The sequence below is a fragment of the Salvelinus fontinalis genome, chromosome 4 (genome assembly GCF_029448725.1).
Source record: "Salvelinus fontinalis isolate EN_2023a chromosome 4, ASM2944872v1, whole genome shotgun sequence".
Classification (NCBI taxonomy): Eukaryota; Metazoa; Chordata; class Actinopteri; order Salmoniformes; family Salmonidae; genus Salvelinus; species Salvelinus fontinalis.
The window spans coordinates 9,288,234-9,307,120 of NC_074668.1; the positions used below are offsets into that span (position 1 = coordinate 9,288,234).

The 18,887-nt window shown below is 40.7% G+C and overlaps 2 protein-coding genes across 12 annotated transcripts in view; both read left to right on the plus strand.

Moving 5' to 3' along the window:
* pdlim5a (PDZ and LIM domain 5a) overlaps positions 1–5,419 on the plus strand; it is a 128,881-nt gene extending 123,462 nt beyond the window's left edge. For all 9 annotated transcript variants that reach the window (XM_055918699.1, XM_055918698.1, XM_055918702.1 and 6 more), the window contains 2 exons: positions 4,686–4,801; positions 5,316–5,419. In XM_055918699.1, the coding sequence (XP_055774674.1) occupies positions 4,686–4,801; positions 5,316–5,408 (209 nt within the window). In that variant the 3' untranslated portion in view covers positions 5,409–5,419. The remainder of the gene's footprint in view (positions 1–4,685; positions 4,802–5,315) is intronic.
* Positions 5,420–9,003: 3,584 nt separating this feature from the next.
* bmpr1ba (bone morphogenetic protein receptor, type IBa) overlaps positions 9,004–18,887 on the plus strand; it is a 146,577-nt gene continuing 136,693 nt past the window's right edge. For 2 of the 3 annotated variants that reach the window (XM_055918707.1, XM_055918709.1), the window contains exon 1: positions 9,004–9,243. The gene's annotated coding sequence lies outside the window, so the exon portion shown is untranslated. The remainder of the gene's footprint in view (positions 9,244–18,887) is intronic. The other variant, XM_055918710.1, reaches the window with a different exon arrangement.

Here is an 18,887-nt window from a genome sequence, read left to right on the forward strand (position 1 = left end):
CAGTAGTAGTCCGAGTTCAGTAGTAGTCTAGAGTTCAGTAGTAGTCTAGAGTTCAGTAGTAGTCTGAGTAGTCTAGAGTTCAGTAGTAGTCTAGAGTTCAGTAGTAGTCTAGAGTTCAGTAGTAGTCTAGAGTTCAGTAGTAGTCTGAGTAGTCTAGAGTTCAGTAGTAGTCTGAGTTCAGTAGTAGTCTGAGTTCAGTAGTAGTCTGAGTTCAGTAGTAGTCTAGAGTTCAGTAGTAGTCTGAGTTCAGTAGTAGTCTGAGTTCAGTAGTAGTCTGAGTTCAGTAGTAGTCTGAGTTCAGTAGTAGTCTGAGTTCAGTAGTAGTCTAGAGTTCAGTAGTAGTCTAGAGTTCAGTAGTAGTCTAGAGTTCAGTAGTAGTCTGAGTTCAGTAGTAGTCTGAGTTCAGTAGTAGTCTGAGTTCAGTAGTAGTCTAGAGTTCAGTAGTAGTCTAGAGTTCAGGAGTGGTCTGGAGTTCAGTAGTAGTCTAGAGTTCAGTAGTAGTCTAGAGTTCAGTAGTAGTCTGAGTAGTCTGAGTTCAGTAGTAGTCCAGAGTTCAGGAGTGGTCTGGAGTTCAGTAGTAGTCTAGAGTTCAGTAGTAGTCTAGAGTTCAGTAGTAGTCTGAGTTCAGTAGTAGTCTGAGTTCAGTAGTAGTCTAGAGTTCAGTAGTAGTCTAGAGTTAGGTAGTAGTCTGAGTTCAGTAGTAGTCTAGAGTTCAGTAGTAGTCTGAGTAGTCTAGAGTTCAGTAGTAGTCTAGAGTTCAGTAGTAGTCTAGAGTTCAGTAGTAGTCTGAGTAGTCTGAGTTCAGTAGTAGTCCAGAGTTCAGGAGTGGTCTGGAGTTCAGTAGTAGTCTAGAGTTCAGTAGTAGTCTAGAGTTCAGTAGTAGTCTGAGTTCAGTAGTAGTCTGAGTTCAGTAGTAGTCTGAGTTCAGTAGTAGTCTAGAGTTCAGTAGTAGTCTAGAGTTCAGTAGTAGTCTAGAGTTCAGTAGTAGTCTAGAGTTCAGTAGTAGTCTAGAGTTCAGTAGTAGTCTAGAGTTCAGTAGTAGTCTAGAGTTCAGTAGTAGTCTAGAGTTCAGTAGTAGTCTAGAGTTCAGTAGTAGTCTGAGTTCAGTAGTAGTCTGAGTTCAGTAGTAGTCTGAGTTCAGTAGTAGTCTAGAGTTCAGTAGTAGTCTGAGATCAGTAGTAGTCTAGAGTTCAGTAGTAGTCTGAGTAGTCTAGAGTTCAGTAGTAGTCTGAGTTTAGTAGTAGTCTGAGTTCAGTAGTAGTCTAGAGTTCAGTAGTAGTCTAGAGTTCAGGAGTAGTCTAGAGTTCAGTAGTAGTCTAGAGTTCAGTAGTAGTCTGAGTTCAGTAGTAGTCTGAGTTCAGTAGTAGTCTGAGTTCAGTAGTAGTCTAGAGTTCAGTAGTAGTCTAGAGTTCAGTAGTAGTCTAGAGTTCAGTAGTAGTCTGAGTTCAGTAGTAGTCTGAGTTCAGTAGTAGTCTGAGTTCAGTAGTAGTCCGAGTTCAGTAGTAGTCTAGAGTTCAGTAGTAGTCTAGAGTTCAGTAGTAGTCTGAGTAGTCTAGAGTTCAGTAGTAGTCTAGAGTTCAGTAGTAGTCTAGAGTTCAGTAGTAGTCTAGAGTTCAGTAGTAGTCTGAGTAGTCTAGAGTTCAGTAGTAGTCTGAGTTCAGTAGTAGTCTGAGTTCAGTAGTAGTCTGAGTTCAGTAGTAGTCTAGAGTTCAGTAGTAGTCTAGAGTTCAGTAGTAGTCTGAGTTCAGTAGTAGTCTGAGTTCAGTAGTAGTCTGAGTTTAGTAGTAGTCTAGAGTTCAGTAGTAGTCTAGAGTTCAGTAGTAGTCTGAGTAGTCTAGAGTTCAGTAGTAGTCTAGAGTTCAGTAGTAGTCTAGAGTTCAGGAGTGGTCTGGAGTTCAGTAGTAGTCTAGAGTTCAGTAGTAGTCTAGAGTTCAGTAGTAGTCTAGAGTTCAGTAGTAGTCTGAGTAGTCTGAGTTCAGTAGTAGTCCAGAGTTCAGGAGTGGTCTGGAGTTCAGTAGTAGTCTAGAGTTCAGTAGTAGTCTAGAGTTCAGTAGTAGTCTGAGTTCAGTAGTAGTCTGAGTTCAGTAGTAGTCTAGAGTTCAGTAGTAGTCTAGAGTTCAGTAGTAGTCTGAGTTCAGTAGTAGTCTAGAGTTCAGTAGTAGTCTGAGTAGTCTAGAGTTCAGTAGTAGTCTAGAGTTCAGTAGTAGTCTAGAGTTCAGTAGTAGTCTGAGTTCAGTAGTAGTCCGAGTTCAGTAGTAGTCTAGAGTTCAGTAGTAGTCTAGAGTTCAGTAGTAGTCTGAGTAGTCTAGAGTTCAGTAGTAGTCTAGAGTTCAGTAGTAGTCTGAGTAGTCTAGAGTTCAGTAGTAGTCTGAGTTCAGTAGTAGTCTGAGTTCAGTAGTAGTCTAGAGTTCAGTAGTAGTCTAGAGTTCAGTAGTAGTCTGAGTAGTCTAGAGTTCAGTAGTAGTCTGAGTTCAGTAGTAGTCTGAGTTCAGTAGTAGTCTAGAGTTCAGTAGTAGTCTAGAGTTCAGTAGTAGTCTAGAGTTCAGTAGTAGTCTGAGTAGTCTAGAGTTCAGTAGTAGTCTGAGTTCAGTAGTAGTCTGAGTTCAGTAGTAGTCTAGAGTTCAGTAGTAGTCTAGAGTTCAGTAGTAGTCTGAGTTCAGTAGTAGTCTGAGTTCAGTAGTAGTCTGAGTTCAGTAGTAGTCTGAGTTCAGTAGTAGTCTGAGTAGTCTAGAGTTCAGTAGTAGTCTGAGTAGTCTGAGTTCAGTAGTAGTCTGAGTTCAGTAGTAGTCTGAGTTCAGTAGTAGTCTGAGTTCAGTAGTAGTCTGAGTTCAGTAGTAGTCTAGAGTTCAGTAGTAGTCTGAGTAGTCTAGAGTTCAGTAGTAGTCTAGAGTTCAGTAGTAGTCTAGAGTTCAGTAGTAGTCTAGAGTTCAGTAGTAGTCTAGAGTTCAGTAGTAGTCTGAGTTCAGTAGTAGTCTGAGTTCAGTAGTAGTCTGAGTTCAGTAGTAGTCTGAGTTCAGTAGTAGTCTGAGTTCAGTAGTAGTCTAGAGTTCAGTAGTAGTCTGAGATCAGTAGTAGTCTAGAGTTCAGTAGTAGTCTGAGTTCAGTAGTAGTCTGAGTTCAGTAGTAGTCTGAGTTCAGTAGTAGTCTGAGTTCAGTAGTAGTCTGAGTAGTCTAGAGTTCAGTAGTAGTCTGAGTAGTCTGAGTTCAGTAGTAGTCTGAGTTCAGTAGTAGTCTAGAGTTCAGTAGTAGTCTGAGTAGTCTAGAGTTCAGTAGTAGTCTAGAGTTCAGTAGTAGTCTGAGATCAGTAGTAGTCTAGAGTTCAGTAGTAGTCTAGAGTTCAGTAGTAGTCTAGAGTTCAGTAGTAGTCTAGAGTTCAGTAGTAGTCTAGAGTTCAGTAGTAGTCTAGAGTTCAGTAGTAGTCTGAGTTCAGTAGTAGTCTAGAGTTCAGTAGTAGTCTGAGTTCAGTAGTAGTCTGAGTTCAGTAGTAGTCTAGAGTTCAGTAGTAGTCTGAGTTCAGTAGTAGTCTGAGTTCAGTAGTAGTCTAGAGTTCAGTAGTAGTCTAGAGTTCAGTAGTAGTCTAGAGTTCAGTAGTAGTCTAGAGTTCAGTAGTAGTCTAGAGTTCAGTAGTAGTCTGAGTTCAGTAGTAGTCTGAGTTCAGTAGTAGTCTGAGTTTAGTAGTAGTCTAGAGTTCAGTAGTAGTCTAGAGTTCAGTAGTAGTCTGAGTAGTCTAGAGTTCAGTAGTAGTCTAGAGTTCAGTAGTAGTCTGAGTAGTCTAGAGTTCAGTAGTAGTCTAGAGTTCAGTAGTAGTCTAGAGTTCAGTAGTAGTCTGAGTTCAGTAGTAGTCTGAGTTCAGTAGTAGTCTGAGTTCAGTAGTAGTCTGAGTTCAGTAGTAGTCTAGAGTTCAGTATTAGTCTAGAGTTCAGTAGTAGTCTAGAGTTCAGTAGTAGTCTGAGTTCAGTAGTAGTCTAGAGTTCAGTAGTAGTCTAGAGTTCAGTAGTAGTCTAGAGTTCAGTAGTAGTCTAGAGTTCAGTAGTAGTCTAGAGTTCAGTAGTAGTCTGAGTTCAGTAGTGGTCTGAGTTCAGTAGTGGTCTGGAGTTCAGGAGTAGTCTGAGTTCAGTAGTAGTCTGAGTTCAGTAGTAGTCTAGAGTTCAGTTGTAGTCTGAGTTCAGTAGTAGTCTGAGTTCAGTAGTAGTCTGAGTTCAGTAGTAGTCTAGAGTTCAGTAGTAGTCTGAGTTCAGTAGTAGTCTGAGTTCAGTAGTAGTCTGAGTTCAGTAGTAGTCTGAGTTCAGTAGTAGTCTAGAGTTCAGTAGTGGTCTGAGTTCAGTAGTAGTCTAGAGTTCAGTAGTAGTCTAGAGTTCAGTAGTAGTCTAGAGTTCAGTAGTAGTCTAGAGTTCAGTAGTAGTCTAGAGTTCAGCAGTAGTCTAGAGTTCAGTAGTAGTCTAGAGTTCAGTAGTAGTCTAGAGTTCAGTAGTAGTCTAGAGTTCAGTAGTAGTCTGAGTTCAGTAGTAGTCTGAGTTCAGTAGTGGTCTGAGTTCAGTAGTGGTCTGGAGTTCAGGAGTAGTCTGAGTAGTCTGAGTTCAGTAGTAGTCTAGAGTTCAGTAGTAGTCTGAGTAGTCTGAGTTCAGTAGTCGTCTGAGTTCAGGAGTAGTCTAGAGTTTAATTCTTAACTCTTCTCTTTTTTTCAGACTATTACTCCCTTTTTGGTACCAGTTGCCATGGTTGCGAGTTCCCCATAGAGGCAGGGGACAAGTTCTTGGAGGCTCTGGGCTTCACCTGGCATGACACCTGTTTTGTGTGTGTGGTACGTTAGGCCTTGCAGTGTATGTGTGTTGCTGTGTGGTTCAGTTGGTCGAGCATGGTGTGAGTTTGATTCTCAGTGGGGCAACCCATACAAAAATGTATGCATGCACTACTGTAAATCACTTTGGATAAAAGTGTCTGCTAAATGGCATATAGTTATTATATGTATTTTCAAACTGGGTGGTTCAAGCCCTGAATGCTGATTGGCTGGTAGTCGTGGTATATCAGACCGTATACCACGGGTATGACAAAACATTTATTTGTACTGCTTTAATTACGTTGGTAACAAGTTTATAATAGCAATTAAGACTCCTCGGGGGGTTGTGGTATATGGCCAATATACCACGGCTAAGGGCTGTATCCAGTAACTCCGCATTGCGTTGTGCTTAAGAACAGCTCTTAGCCGTGGTATATTGGCCATATACCACACCCCCTCAGGCCTTATTGCTTAATTATATGCACATTTATCTGTGTCTGTATCTGTATCTGTATCTGTGTCTATGTCTGTGTTCCAGATCTGCTGCACCACTCTGGAGGGTCAAGCCTTCTTCTCCAAAATGGACAAGCCTCTGTGCAGGAAACATGCACATTGTGTGGTGAAAATCTGAGCAAGGACAGGAGCAGATGGTGAGAGGAGAGCTGGAGGAAGAAGGAGCAGATGGCGAGAGGAGAGCTGGAGGAAGCAGGAGCAGATGGCGAGAGGAGAGCTGGAGGAAGAAGGAGCAGATAGCAAGAGGAGAGCTGGAGGAAGAAGGAGCAGATAGCAAGAGGAGAGCTGGAGGAATAAAGAGCAGATGGCGAGAGGAGAGCTGGAGGAAGAAGGAGCAGATGGCGAGAGGAGAGCTGAAGGAAGAAGGAGCAGATAGCAAGAGGAGAGCTGGAGGAATAAAGAGTAGATGGCGAGAGGAGAGCTGGAGGAAGAAGGAGCAGATAGCAAGAGGAGAGCTGGAGGAAGAAGGAGCAGATAGCAAGAGAAGAGCTGGAGGAATAAGGAGCAGATAGCAAGAGGAGAGCTGGAGGAATAAAGAGCAGATGGTGAGAGGAGAGCTGGAGGAAGAAGGAGCAGATAGCAAGAGGAGAGCTGGAGGAAGAAGGAGCAGATGGCGAGAGGAGAGCTGGAGGAAGAAGGAGCAGATAGCAAGAGGAGAGCTGGAGGAATAAAGAGCAGATGGTGAGAGGAGAGCTGGAGGAAGAAGGAGCAGATAGCAAGAGAAGAGCTGGAGGAATAAGGAGCAGATAGCAAGAGGAGAGCTGGAGGAAGAAGGAGCAGATAGCAAGAGAAGGTGCTTCTACACCTGCATTGCTTGCTGTTTGGGGTTTTAGGCTGGGTTTCTGTACAGCACTTCGAGATATTAGCTGATGTACGAAGGGCTATATAAAATAAACTTGATTGATTGATGGCGAGAGGAGAGCTGGAGGAAGAAGGAGAAGATGGAGATCACTCTGATCTGCTGGACTATCCCTGACTGAGGTGTTTAGTTCTGGCGATACTCCAAATACCATCAACAGTCATAACATAAGTTCCCCGTCTAGCCAAGCCTGCTTCCTCCAGCTCTCCTCTCGCCATCTGCTCCTTCTAATTGAGGTGTTTAGTTCTGGCGATAAAGTGTTGTTTCCTGCCAAGTATGATCGGCAATATGTAGTCAGAATAATCATATGTTGGGTGCTTATATTCCTATTTTTATTGTCTATAAATCTATCCATGTATACCCCCCCCCCCCCCCCCCTTCATGGGAGTATTGTGCCATTCTTCTGTATGCTGTCATGAGCAAGATGCCTCTCGTAATGAGACTAGACTAAAACGATACGTTTGCTTTGTTTTGAATGGCCAAAATCAACAATGTGTATATTTTACATGTACATCTCAAAGAATAAAGATTTTTGAAAAGCGGTAGAGGGAATTCCGTTAAAGCTAAACCATGCCCATGGTGCATTCAACTGTTAGAATTGGTCCCAGTTGAAAAAATAAATACATGGAATTTTCCTCCCCCCGAAAAAACCTCTGCATTGAGATGTGGGGGTTTTGACTGTTTGATATCATTTCTACCAACGTGATAGAATTGACATTCAACTTATTGTATTACCGTTTCCAAAAGCCAAGTTGTTGTTGTTGTTGGCTACCCATCATACTGTGCATGAAGGGATTTGAGAAACAATGTCTGTAAAGAAGTATATTTTTGAGGAGGCTGTTTGTAGCCTGAGTTCCAGTCTGTTTGTGCCATCATGCCAACGCCTTGTCACTCATTGTCATGTCACGTTTGGCTTGACTATATAATTGGCAAGAGCAAAAAAACAAGGCTAGCTGTTTCATTGCCCTCGGAAAATGCCTACACTGAGAGGATGAGAGAACACTGAAGAGTGAGGGGAGAAATCAAGACATTTTCCTTAGTCTGTTTTTCCCTGAAGTTTCTTGAAGTGGAGGCTGCTGGGGGGGGGGGGGGGGGGGCTCATAATAATGTCTGGAACTGAGTCAATGGAATGGTATCAAACACATGGAAACCACGTGTTTGATGTATTTGATGCCATTCCACCTATTCCGCTACAGCCATGACCACGAGCCCGTCCTCATCCAATTAATGTGCCACCAACCTTCCTGTGGCCTCTTGGTATGAATCTAACTTCACTATCACTCCATCTCAACAGACTAAATAAATGGAATCTTGTTGTTGTTGATATGGATGAACGGTACAGAGGACAAGGAGTAAACCAAGTCACATTAACCAAGTCATTCTATGGTGATAAAAAATAAATAATAATATTTAGCTCTTGATTTATTATATATCTTCTATTTCACAGTTTGTTATTATTAAACTATTAGTCCAAAAGGTTAGAGTAAGGTCTTGATCCATACTGTAGTTCTCACATCCTGAAATCCTGTCATTGGTAATGGAGTGTAACAACCCGTCTCTTTTAACCTCCGCGGTCTCAATTAGCATTGGATTCAACTGTATGGCCTGTCATATGGCATACGTCACTGTTACATGAACGACTTAGCGCCTCACATCTTCTAACACTGGTTCTCACAGGGTTTAACGTTCACATTAAGTGGCCTGTGTCGTGGATACTGGCAGACACAACCTACTTTAGGCTATCAGAGTCGGCATGTGTTCAAATCCCGCTGCCTTTCTGCCTCGCCATCCGTACTTCATTTCCTGTCTGTTCTTCACTAGTCTATCTCAATCAAATTATAAAAAATAACAACAAATAAGGTAAATAACATTCTAATTAGGTTATTACCCTTTTTGTGAAAATCACATGAGGAGGATTACTGGTCCTGTCTTTGCAAATCCTATTGGTTATCTTAACATATCAATTAAGACCATATATTATAATTAAGATTGATGTGAAAATATTCCTGCAAAAGCATATTTAAAGGTGCAATTACGCACCTTTAAATATGCAATTCCTGGTTGCAAAAATGTAAATAGTTCACCTAATTTCTGTTTATGTGAAAAAACAAGGTATCATTGTGTAGAGCATCATTGTACTATCTAAACTGCTGTGAAATATATTTTCCTAAACCAAAAATTGTGTATTTTCTGCTGTTTGAAGCTGGTGTACAAAACTGAAAGAAGAAGAAGCAAAAACAAACCCATAAGAATGGTAAGCAAAGAAATAGCACACATAGAAAACATCTAACGCTTCTTAGACTTGTTTTCAATGAGAATGACAGATCTATAACTCACATTTCTTTGTGAATTTGGTTGGGTTGCCCCCCAAAAAATGACATAATGCATCTTTAAAAGCATAGTGTAGTGGAATCATCTTCCTGTTCATTGTTTTAACAAGAGTCCTCTTTCATGTAATCACCACCACGGTCCTCAATGGGTTGCATTTATGTCTTCTGAATAAAGAGATCAACAACATTCAATGCATAATGATGTAATCTAAATGAAAAATACCCCCCCCCCCCCCTGAAATTTGACTCAGTCACTTGTATTTTTATATCTGAGATCCACATTTCATGACTGTTCCATTGGCACACATTGATGATGTTACTTCAATGTCAAGGTAGCGTTGACCCCCAGCCGTTCCATTTGTATTTGATCTATTTCAGAGCTACCACTCCTCATTCAACTTGTCAACCAATCAGCAAGGATAATCAGGTGTGCTAGTTAAATCTACAACAAAATTGTGAAACGTCTGGGGGTCCCCGAGTAGAGGTTTGAGAACCATTTAACCATCCTTAATTTAAAAGCTGTTTTCTTAACTGCAATTCTTCAAGACGTCGGTAGTTGGAGCGAAGGAACGGAGCGTTTCTTAAGAAGTGTAACGCTTTTTTGAGAGGCAAGGTAGAGAGGTTGTTGACTCAAAAATGCGAACGTGAGACAACTGCAGAACGGAAAGACGGACGGTCGGGTCCTCTAGTGTTGAGAAGAGTATCATCTGTTGTTGATTCCCGAGGTGCTGACTACAAAAGTGTTCTATCATTCTGAGAGTAAGGTGAGAACAACAAATGTGGTCTAGAAAGTTGAATTACTTTGTGTGCTGGAGGCGTTTCAATTTCGAACAGTCGAATTGCTGCCTTCATCAGTCTGAAATGTACTGCGATAATCACAGGTAGAACAGCAAAACATGTTTATTTAGTCACGGGAGTTGAGTAGTTGGCATATTACACAATCAAGAAATATAGCCTACCCTCCCAGTTTGAGACACTTTGTTGCTATAACACTTTTTGATGGCGTTTCAGTTATCCAGTAGCTTACAATGACAACTCCAGAGCTCTATATATAATGCAACTAAAATGTGGCTTTTCACACAGCCTGGTCTCATAGACTAAACGTAATATTGTGAACGTAAATCCGGGTGATCAAATTAGAATGGCATGTTGCTTTTCACACAGCCTGGTCTCATAGACTAAATGTAACATTGTGAACATAAATTCGGGTTATCAAATTAGTATGGCATGTTGCATTTTGTATGGTTACAGAAGGTTACTTAATAACTTTGAGATCGGTGTCCTGTCCATGGGACTGTTGCGCTAACATGGGCTAATGCGATTAGGATGAGGTTGTAAGTAACAAGAACATTTCCCAGGACATAGATATATCTGATATTGGCAGAAAGCTTAAATTATTGTTAATCAAACTGCACTGTCCAATTTACAGTAGCTATTACAGTGAAAGAATACCATGCTATTGTTTGAGGAGAGTGCACAGTTTTGAACATGAAAGTTATTAATAAACAAATTAGGCATATTTGGCCAGTCTTGATACAACATTTTGAACAGAAATACAATGGTTCATTGTATGTCTAAAACGGTGCACATACACTGCTGCCATCTAGCGGACAACATCTAAATTGCACCTAGGCAGGAATAATACATTATGGCCTTTCTCTTGCATTTCAAAGATGTTGGTACAAAAAATACAAAAGAACAGTTTTTTTTCTTCCTTTGTATTATCTTGTACCCGATCTATTGTGTTATATTCTCCTACATTCCGTTCAGATTTACACAAACTTCATAGTGTTTCCTTTCAAATGGTACCAAGAATATGCATATCCCTGCTTCAGGGCCTGAGCTACAGGCATTTAGATTTGGGTATGTCATTTTAGGTGCAAATTGGAAAAAATGGGTTTGATCCTTAATTAAAAGAGAATTCCAAACAAAAGCTATATTTTTGTATTTGTTTCATTAATCCATTGTTGATAAAGTCCCAAAATGTTTTGCTTGTCAGAAATAATGTTTTCAACATATGTAAGATTTGAAATACAGAAATATGAAGCTTTTTCAATCATATGATGCAAAAGGCATTATACAGGCGATTTTTCTGTATTTTAAAATATACATATCTTAAACTTGATAGCTGACATGCAAAACATTTTAGGACTATATCAACAAAGGACTAATCGTTTTTGGGTGGAATTTTCCTTTAATGCAAACAAAAAAGGGTGGTTGGTTGGGTGTATAACACGAGCATGTAGCAACCCAAAGGTTGCGTGTTCGCATTTCATCACAGTCAACATTTTAGCTAATTAGAAACTTTTCAACTATTTACTACTTTTTAGCGATTTTGCAACTACTTAGCATGTTAGCTAACCATAACCTTTTAGCGAACCCTAACCCTTTAACCTAACTCCTAACCTTAACCCCTAGCCTAGCCAAAGTTAGCCAGCTAACTAACGTTAGCATTAGTCACCTAGTCATCTAGCTAACGTTAGCCAAACAAATTGGATTTCGTAACATATCATATGTTGTGCAAGTTCGTAACATATTGTAAATTTAGCAAACTCACAACATGTCAAACATTTAGCAAATTCGTAACATATTAGAAGGAATGGATGATAGACATCCAGAAATTAATATGTAACGTATACGCAATTGAGTTGTTGGATTTACATGCAGAATAATACGAAATGGTCTGAGACCAGGTTGCAGCACATCTCAGCAAGCACATTTGGTTCCTTGGAAGTTGTTGGAACGTATGTGTTTGACCATTAAAACATTACGTTTTTCAAACATTCTGAGAACAGAAGTGAACATTTTGCATGTTCTGGGAATGTTTATTTTTATGTTGCAGGGAGGATCTGAGAACGTTTTACTCTGTTTCCTTAATTTTTTTCTGGGAGGTTTTATTAACGCTCTGAGAGAGCAAATTATTAGGTAATGAAATAACACTCTGAGAACATTCTCTAAATGTTGTGAAAGTTTTAGTTATTCAAAGTGTTATTTTTTTCTATTCAATCTGTTGCGCTGAAGCGTAACAGATTCCGTGATAGAAATTAAATGGTAATTGACGATTGAGCCGACACATGGAGCGTGAATGTAGTCTGCTAAAGCTGGAACATTGCCTTTAAATTTAAATTACGCTGAATTTTCACGATATGGACTGAATAGAGCCCTAATAACAGAATGTAAAGGTTATTTGGAGGTTTTTGAAAACCTTATTGAAACATTCAGTGAATGTTTTAAGATTTTTCTAATAACACTGCTAGCTTATTTTGGATAAGCACAGATATGACACATGGAAATTGATTTGCTTAGGCATTAATCATGCAAACACATGTATTTTCTATTGTGACACGGCATCAGTGAGAGATGAACCTATGATATTATTTTCTCTATCTATGGAATTCGTCCACTGCGCCACCAGGTTAGCGCTAGTATGCAATGTTTGTTTATTTAAGCATACAAGCCTGTTTATTTTAGTCTAGCAGACCCCATTTCAATGGAAACAAGCACTCATTAAGATCAGGTGTGGCCAATTAGTGGGCACGGTTAACACACGTAACAATATATTTGTTTTACGCTGAGAAAGGCAAGTATATGTTTTTAAATAACGTTATTAGAGCGTTTTCTGAACGTTACTAACACGTTCTTGTTGTTTTTAATGGAATGTTTTCTTCATGTTCGGAAAATGGAATGTATTGCTGGTTTGGTTGTTTAGCAACAAAACCAATAGACTGGGTTGGCTTAGACTGTTGGTTAGCTAGCGAATTTTTGCCATATTAGCATAGACGTGACATCGGTCAAAACAAGACATGGTATCAAGAAGAAGATGCAACGAGCTGAAATGAGCCTCCTACGATTCCCCACATGGCAGTTTCTTGTCATTGTTGCTAGCTATCTGACTGCTCAGAAGCATAACAACGCAAGCCTTCAGGCCACATCGATGCCCGCGCATCATTTTTGCGATGTTGTCAGCCAACCTGTCTATACAGTATGTTTTTAGAATGTCATCTAAAAGTTACTAAAGTTTTCTTCATGTTCTGAGAACGGAATTAAGAGCTTGTTGATATTATGTATATAATTATATATGTTTTTAGAACATTCCTAAAATACTGCCAAGAACTGACAAAAAAAATAACCATACCCCGGGCGCCGATGACGTGGATGTCGATTTAAGGCAGCACCTCTCTGATTCAGAGGGGTTGGGTTAAATGTGGAAGACACATTTCAGTTGAATACATTCAGTTGTACAACTGACTAGGTATCCCCCTTTCCTACATTCTCGGAACATTCTTAGAACATTGCTTGAGTCACACCATTTTTGAAAACGGTCCCAGAATATAGTAAAAATATAGCATTAAATACAACCACATGGGAACTTGTGTGGAATGTTCTGAGGAAGTACTGAAATTCCCACAGAAGAACATTGTTTCTTAAAAGTTCTCTGAACAATTTGAGAACATGACTTTAAATATAATCATGAGGAAACCTGTAGGAAATGTAATGAGGAAGTACTGAAATTCCCCCAGAAAACCTTTTTCTTGATATTCTTGGAACTATTTGACAACATTGCCAATGTCAAACCATTTGGAGAACGTTTTTAGAACATTACCAACAACGTAATTAAATGTAACGATGCATGAACTCTTAGGAAACCTTCTGTTAAAGTATTGAAATGCCAAGAAATTATATATTCTTTTGTTGTAAAATTCCTTTAATGTGTTGAGAATGTTCCAAATCCAACCTACTATCCTGCACCATTCCCAGAAAGTTGTGGGAAGGTTCAAGGTCATATTCAAAATAACCATGACAACCACGCCCAGGGAAAGTGTCAACCTGGATGCTATAAGGCTGCTTCTTAAATGGCACCATATTCCCTATTTATTGCACTACATTTGACCAGGGCCCCTAGGGTCATTTTGACCAGGGCTCCTAGGGTCATTTTGACCAGGGCCCCTAGGGTCATTTAGACCAGGGCCCCTAGGGTCATTTTGACCAGGGCCCCTAGGGTCATTTTGACCAGGGCCCCTAGGGTCATTTTGACCAGGGCCCCTAGGGTCATTTTGACCAGGGCCCCTAGGGTCGATTTGACCAGGGCCCCTAGGGTCGTATATGAGCTCTATTTTTGCCTGGTGTTAAGGTGACGCAAGTGTCAAACGCATGTTAGTTTGCAATTTCGTCATTTAAACTGGGGCACTGGCATTTTCCAGCCTTAACACCAGGTTCGGCAATTGACCCGTCTTATCTCAGCTCAGATGGGTCGGGTGGAAATATTTGAGGTATGTCCTTAACATAATCCAAAGTGCTAATTTCAGGCAGCGCTGATAGGGATATATAAGACCAACCAAAAGCTGGTTTTAGCGGTAACACAGTTAGTTATGACATTAATTTTGACTGCAGAAACGCAGCCTATCCAGCTGTGACGCATTGTGCCCATATGGATATGGAACAAGAGTAGCCTAATGTGCTTTTGGTGCCTGTGTGCTTCGTATTTAGAAACATAAAAAAATGAATGCTTTTTCTCCAATTAGTTTTATTTGACTAAAAACCAAGCATAGTCTACCCCTCCTCTCAATGAAGGCTTTTTCTTTGTCTGTCCAATGCAATTGCAAGTAGACTGTTGAAAAAAAAAGGTTTGACTCCTGAGACTGCTTGGAAATAAATCTTAATCAACAAATTTTTACTAAAATATCAAGTTTGAGAAGAGTGAAACAGTGAGATGACATTCCTTTTTTTATCTCTATATTGTAGGCAGACCCACGTTATTTTAGCCATGCAGGTCCTGTTTTGGACGTGCATAAAACCCCCCTCCATCATGTAGGTTACGTGTCCATGCCCATCATGAAACCTGTAAAAATGTCTTGTTTTCCATTTGATACGTTCAAAACCCAAGCCCTCCCTTAGGTCTACTGTAGGCTGGTTCAACAGCGATGAATGTCTTTGTTTTATTTTGGCAGTTTTATGATATCATTACATTTTACATGTATTTATTGTCGTTGTTAAAACCAAAAAATGTGCTTGTATTTCATAGAATTCTATAACAACCAAACTTATTAGAATGATTCACATTTCTGGTTTCATGGTGACAATGTCCGTGGTGTGCTTGCGATGCAAGTGCGTCGATAATTGTGATAGTGAAAATAGCAACAATATTTCTGTCACACCCCTGAACCTATAGCACTACCTACCGCCTGCTCTTAGATTGACCAATCGTTAGGTTTGGTCAAACAGAGCCCTGTAAGACATAGGGTGGCCTGATTTGGGACTTTGCCATAATAGCCTCTATCATTGCACTACTCTGTTTAGGAACCGAGGGGTCGGGGAGAAATGGATAGACACAACAGCAGTGCTTGTCTCCCTTTGTGTAAGTCATTAACTATGCAGTTAGTTTAGCAAGATACAAACAGGGTGAGCTATACACACTGTAATATACACAACTGCTGATGAGGAATGAGATCACGTTCCCTGATTGCCTCGTATAGCCTCTCCATGTGACAAATGGTGCGTAAAAAGGCTCTCATTACCTTGAATCAAGATGGGACTAAAGCCTCTCATTGCCATTATGATGAATACAGTGGCAGGAAGTCTATCATACGTAGCCTTACAACAGCCTTGGATTGGAGCTGATGTCCTGTCTGTGTAGTGTGAGGCAGGCAGCTTGATGTACCAGTACACCCCCTGGACAGGGCTCTAGTCTATCGTTCAGCACTGTATATTCCATGCCTCTATGAGTCAAGGCTGGAAGTAATAGTGCCTAATACACTGACGAAAGGAGAGAAAATAACTCAAACCAAATAAAGCCCCTTACTGTATAGTCGCCCCCGTCCCCCCTCCCCTTTCTCTGAGTCTATAACCAGGCCCAGCTGTCTGTCAGTGTGGGTTATGACAAGCGTATGTCTGAGGAGTGTTTGACCATATGGCAATATGTGTCCAATTCTTACCTCTTCTCTCTGCGTGAGCTCTATCGCCTTGGGACCAAGCAGGAAAACAGTCAGCAAATATGAACAAGGCAAGTAGATGAGCAGATGTGTGTGTCAGAAATGAGACAGTGTGGCATTGTGAGGGTAGTTGTCTACTATTTAGCTAAGACTTCTTAGATGAAAGCCAGCTTAATTGGGGAAAAACAATACGGATCCACAAATCAGTTCACTGTTTCAATTGACTGTGTCATTTGGTTTATGAAATGGGAATTGTCCAAAACCCTGAACAGTTCCATGCTGTGTCTGTGGTGTGTCACTATGGGATCCCCTGATATCATCTGATGTCTCAGGAGGCTTTTGTGTGAGTGCTGAATTCAGTTCACATGATGGTATGGAAGGAAAGCTAGAAGCCAAGAATAGCAGGTTTATTGAAGGAAATCTGAACTGCTATCTTTCTGTTTAAATGACAAAGCAGCAGGCAGGAACACACACCCATCTAGGCTGTCCGTGTGATTTGTACCTGTTTGACTATGGTGTGACTTCAAAAGAGCTCTGTTGCCACAGGGCGAGGTGTAAACGAATGGCCTTTTGACTGTAATTAACTGAGTTCCTGGATTCTACTAGACAATCAAAAAACTGTTCATCAACCTGAGAATCAGATAAGGGACATGATCAAGTTCTTAAGTTCACGTCCTACTTTGTCATTTTGAAAGAAGAACACTTTTTAATATTCCTTTCAAAGACTACACAATAATTATAACGTTACTGTAACAAATCTAACTTTCCACTTATGGCTAATGGTTTCTCTCCATAGAGTTTTGAGTTGTATTAGTCATATGTACAGGACACACATGGTAGACACACATGGTAGACACACATGGTAGACACACATGGTAGACACACATGGTAGACACACATGGTAGACACACATGGTAGACACACATGGTAGACACACCGTCCATCGAAATGCTTACTTGCAGGTTCCTTCTCGACAATGCAACAACAATAAGACATAATAAAAGATAAGAATACGAACATGAAGTCAAATGGCTCATTTAGAATATAACTAACATTTCAGCATAAGTATAATACAGGAAGATGTATATATTTTTAGAGAGAAAGGATCTTTTATAAGTCTACCCGAACAAGCCATGTAAACATCTTTCAGCACATTCTGGGTCATCAATAGTTCTAAGGATCTTTGATGGGGGGTGGGGCCACAAAATTTGAATTCATCATGGGGGGCAGATTTGCCCATTTGAAAAGTAATTTAATGCAATTCTACTCATTTGCCATGGGGCAGAGAGAAAGATGTGCGGTTTTAAAGCCAATTTCTGGCAATTCTACTCATTTGAGAGTGAGAGTGACTAACAAAATCAATGGGAGCCCCCTGGTCCGTAATTCGACCATGATTACTATACGTTAAGATAGCTGGCCACTAGATTCATTTACAATCTTAATGTTAGCTGACATGGCTAACTGAGTGACTGTCAGTGACTGACATAACAAGAGAAACTGCTGATGCACATTTCAAATGTTGTTTATTCTAACTCTAAATTGAGACCCCGTCTCTGTTTCAAAAATGTTGTGTCCACAGGCCTAGAAAAGGGCCACCGGTTTCCCATCCCAGGTGTAACACCTGCTGAGTATTTGGCTGAGTGCATCTCAAATGGAACCCTATTTCTTACATAGTGCACTACTTTTAACCAGAGCCTTATGGGCCTCCCTATGGGCCTGGTCAAAACTAGTGCACTATGTAGGGAAAAGGGTGCTATTTTGGACACAACCTGGGTCCAGGTCTGAGTTATGGGTAACTGCATACATGGAGTGTGTCAAAGTGGGCGTGTCAACAGAAGTGGGAGGATCAACAAAAGAGGGTGTATGGGAAGCGAATCAGCTAATTGGGAAGATTTGTTGTCGCTCAAGACTGTTTTGCATGGCTGATTGGGCTACACGACGAGTCAATTGTTGACAACTGTGGCATTTTTGCTAAGCCTAACTCAAACCCGCTATGTTAGTTCTCTTAACCCGCTATGTTAGTTCTCTTAACCCGCTATGTTAGTTCTCTTAACCCGCTATGTTAGTTCTCTTAACCCGCTATGTTAGTTCTCTTAACCCGCTATGTTAGTTCTCTTAACCCGCTATGTTAGTTCTCTTAACCCGCTATGTTAGTTCTCTTAACCCGCTATGTTAGTTCTCTTAACCCGCTATGTTAGTTCTCTTAACCCGCTATGTTAGTTCTCTTAACCCGCTACGTTAGTTCTCTTAACCCGCTACGTTAGTTCTCTTAACCCGCTACGTTAGTTCTCTTAACCCGCTACGTTAGTTCTCTTAACCCGCTACGTTAGTTCTCTTAACCCGCTACGTTAGTTCTCTTAACCCGCTACGTTAGTTCTCTTAACCCGCTACGTTAGTTCTCTTAACCCGCTACGTTAGTTCTCTTAACCCGCTACGTTAGTTCTCTTAACCCGCTACGTTAGTTCTCTTAACCCGCTACGTTAGTTCTCTTAACCCGCTACGTTAGTTCTCTTAACCCGCTACGTTAGTTCTCTTAACCCGCTACGTTAGTTCTCTTAACCTGCTATGTTAGTTCTCTTAACCCGCTATGTTAGTTCTCTTAACCCGCTATGTTAGTTCTCTTAACCCACTATGTAAACATTAAGCTGACCTGCGGTGCACCTGGTTATGGCCGGTGTAACCGGTAATGGAGAGCTTATGTTACACCATCACTGTTGATCCACCCACTCATGTTACACCATCACTGTTGATCCACCTACTCATGTTACACCATCACTGTTGATCCACCTTCTCATGTTACACCATCACTGTTGGTCCACCTACTCATGTTACACCATCACTGTTGATCCACCTACTCATGTTACACCATCACTGTTGATCCACCTACTCATGTTACACCATCACTGTTGATCCACCTACTCATGTTACACCATCACTGTTGGTCCACCTACTCATGTTACACCGTCACTGTTGGTCCACCTACTCATGTTACACCGTCACTGTTGATCCACCTACTCATGTTACACCGTCACTGTTGATCCACCCACTTATTTTGCAACGCCCACTTTCAGACACTTGCCGCGTTCACGTGCTAGTCGGAACTAGGAAACTCTGAAATTTGCTAACTGGGTGTAGTTATACACCTTCCGCGTTCAATGAATCAGCATGTCGGACATTTCCGAGTTTCCTAGTTCTGACTAGCATGTGAACGTGGCAACTCCAAGTATGCAGTTACCCATACTTGGACCCTGCAGCCAAACTTCCTTCTCTGTAATGACAGGAAGTAAGCCCAGCCAATAGGGGAAGAAATTCTGAGCTCACTTTAATGAGTAAACTTTGGGGTGCGTTCAGCAGGGCACAATGTTGTGGAACTTTCTGATTTATAAATCAGTTATGTAAAAGAAACATGCCTCCTAACATGTAGAGTGAGGAATCATGTCGGCGTCATTCATTACATTTCTATCTGCAATGTTCCACAA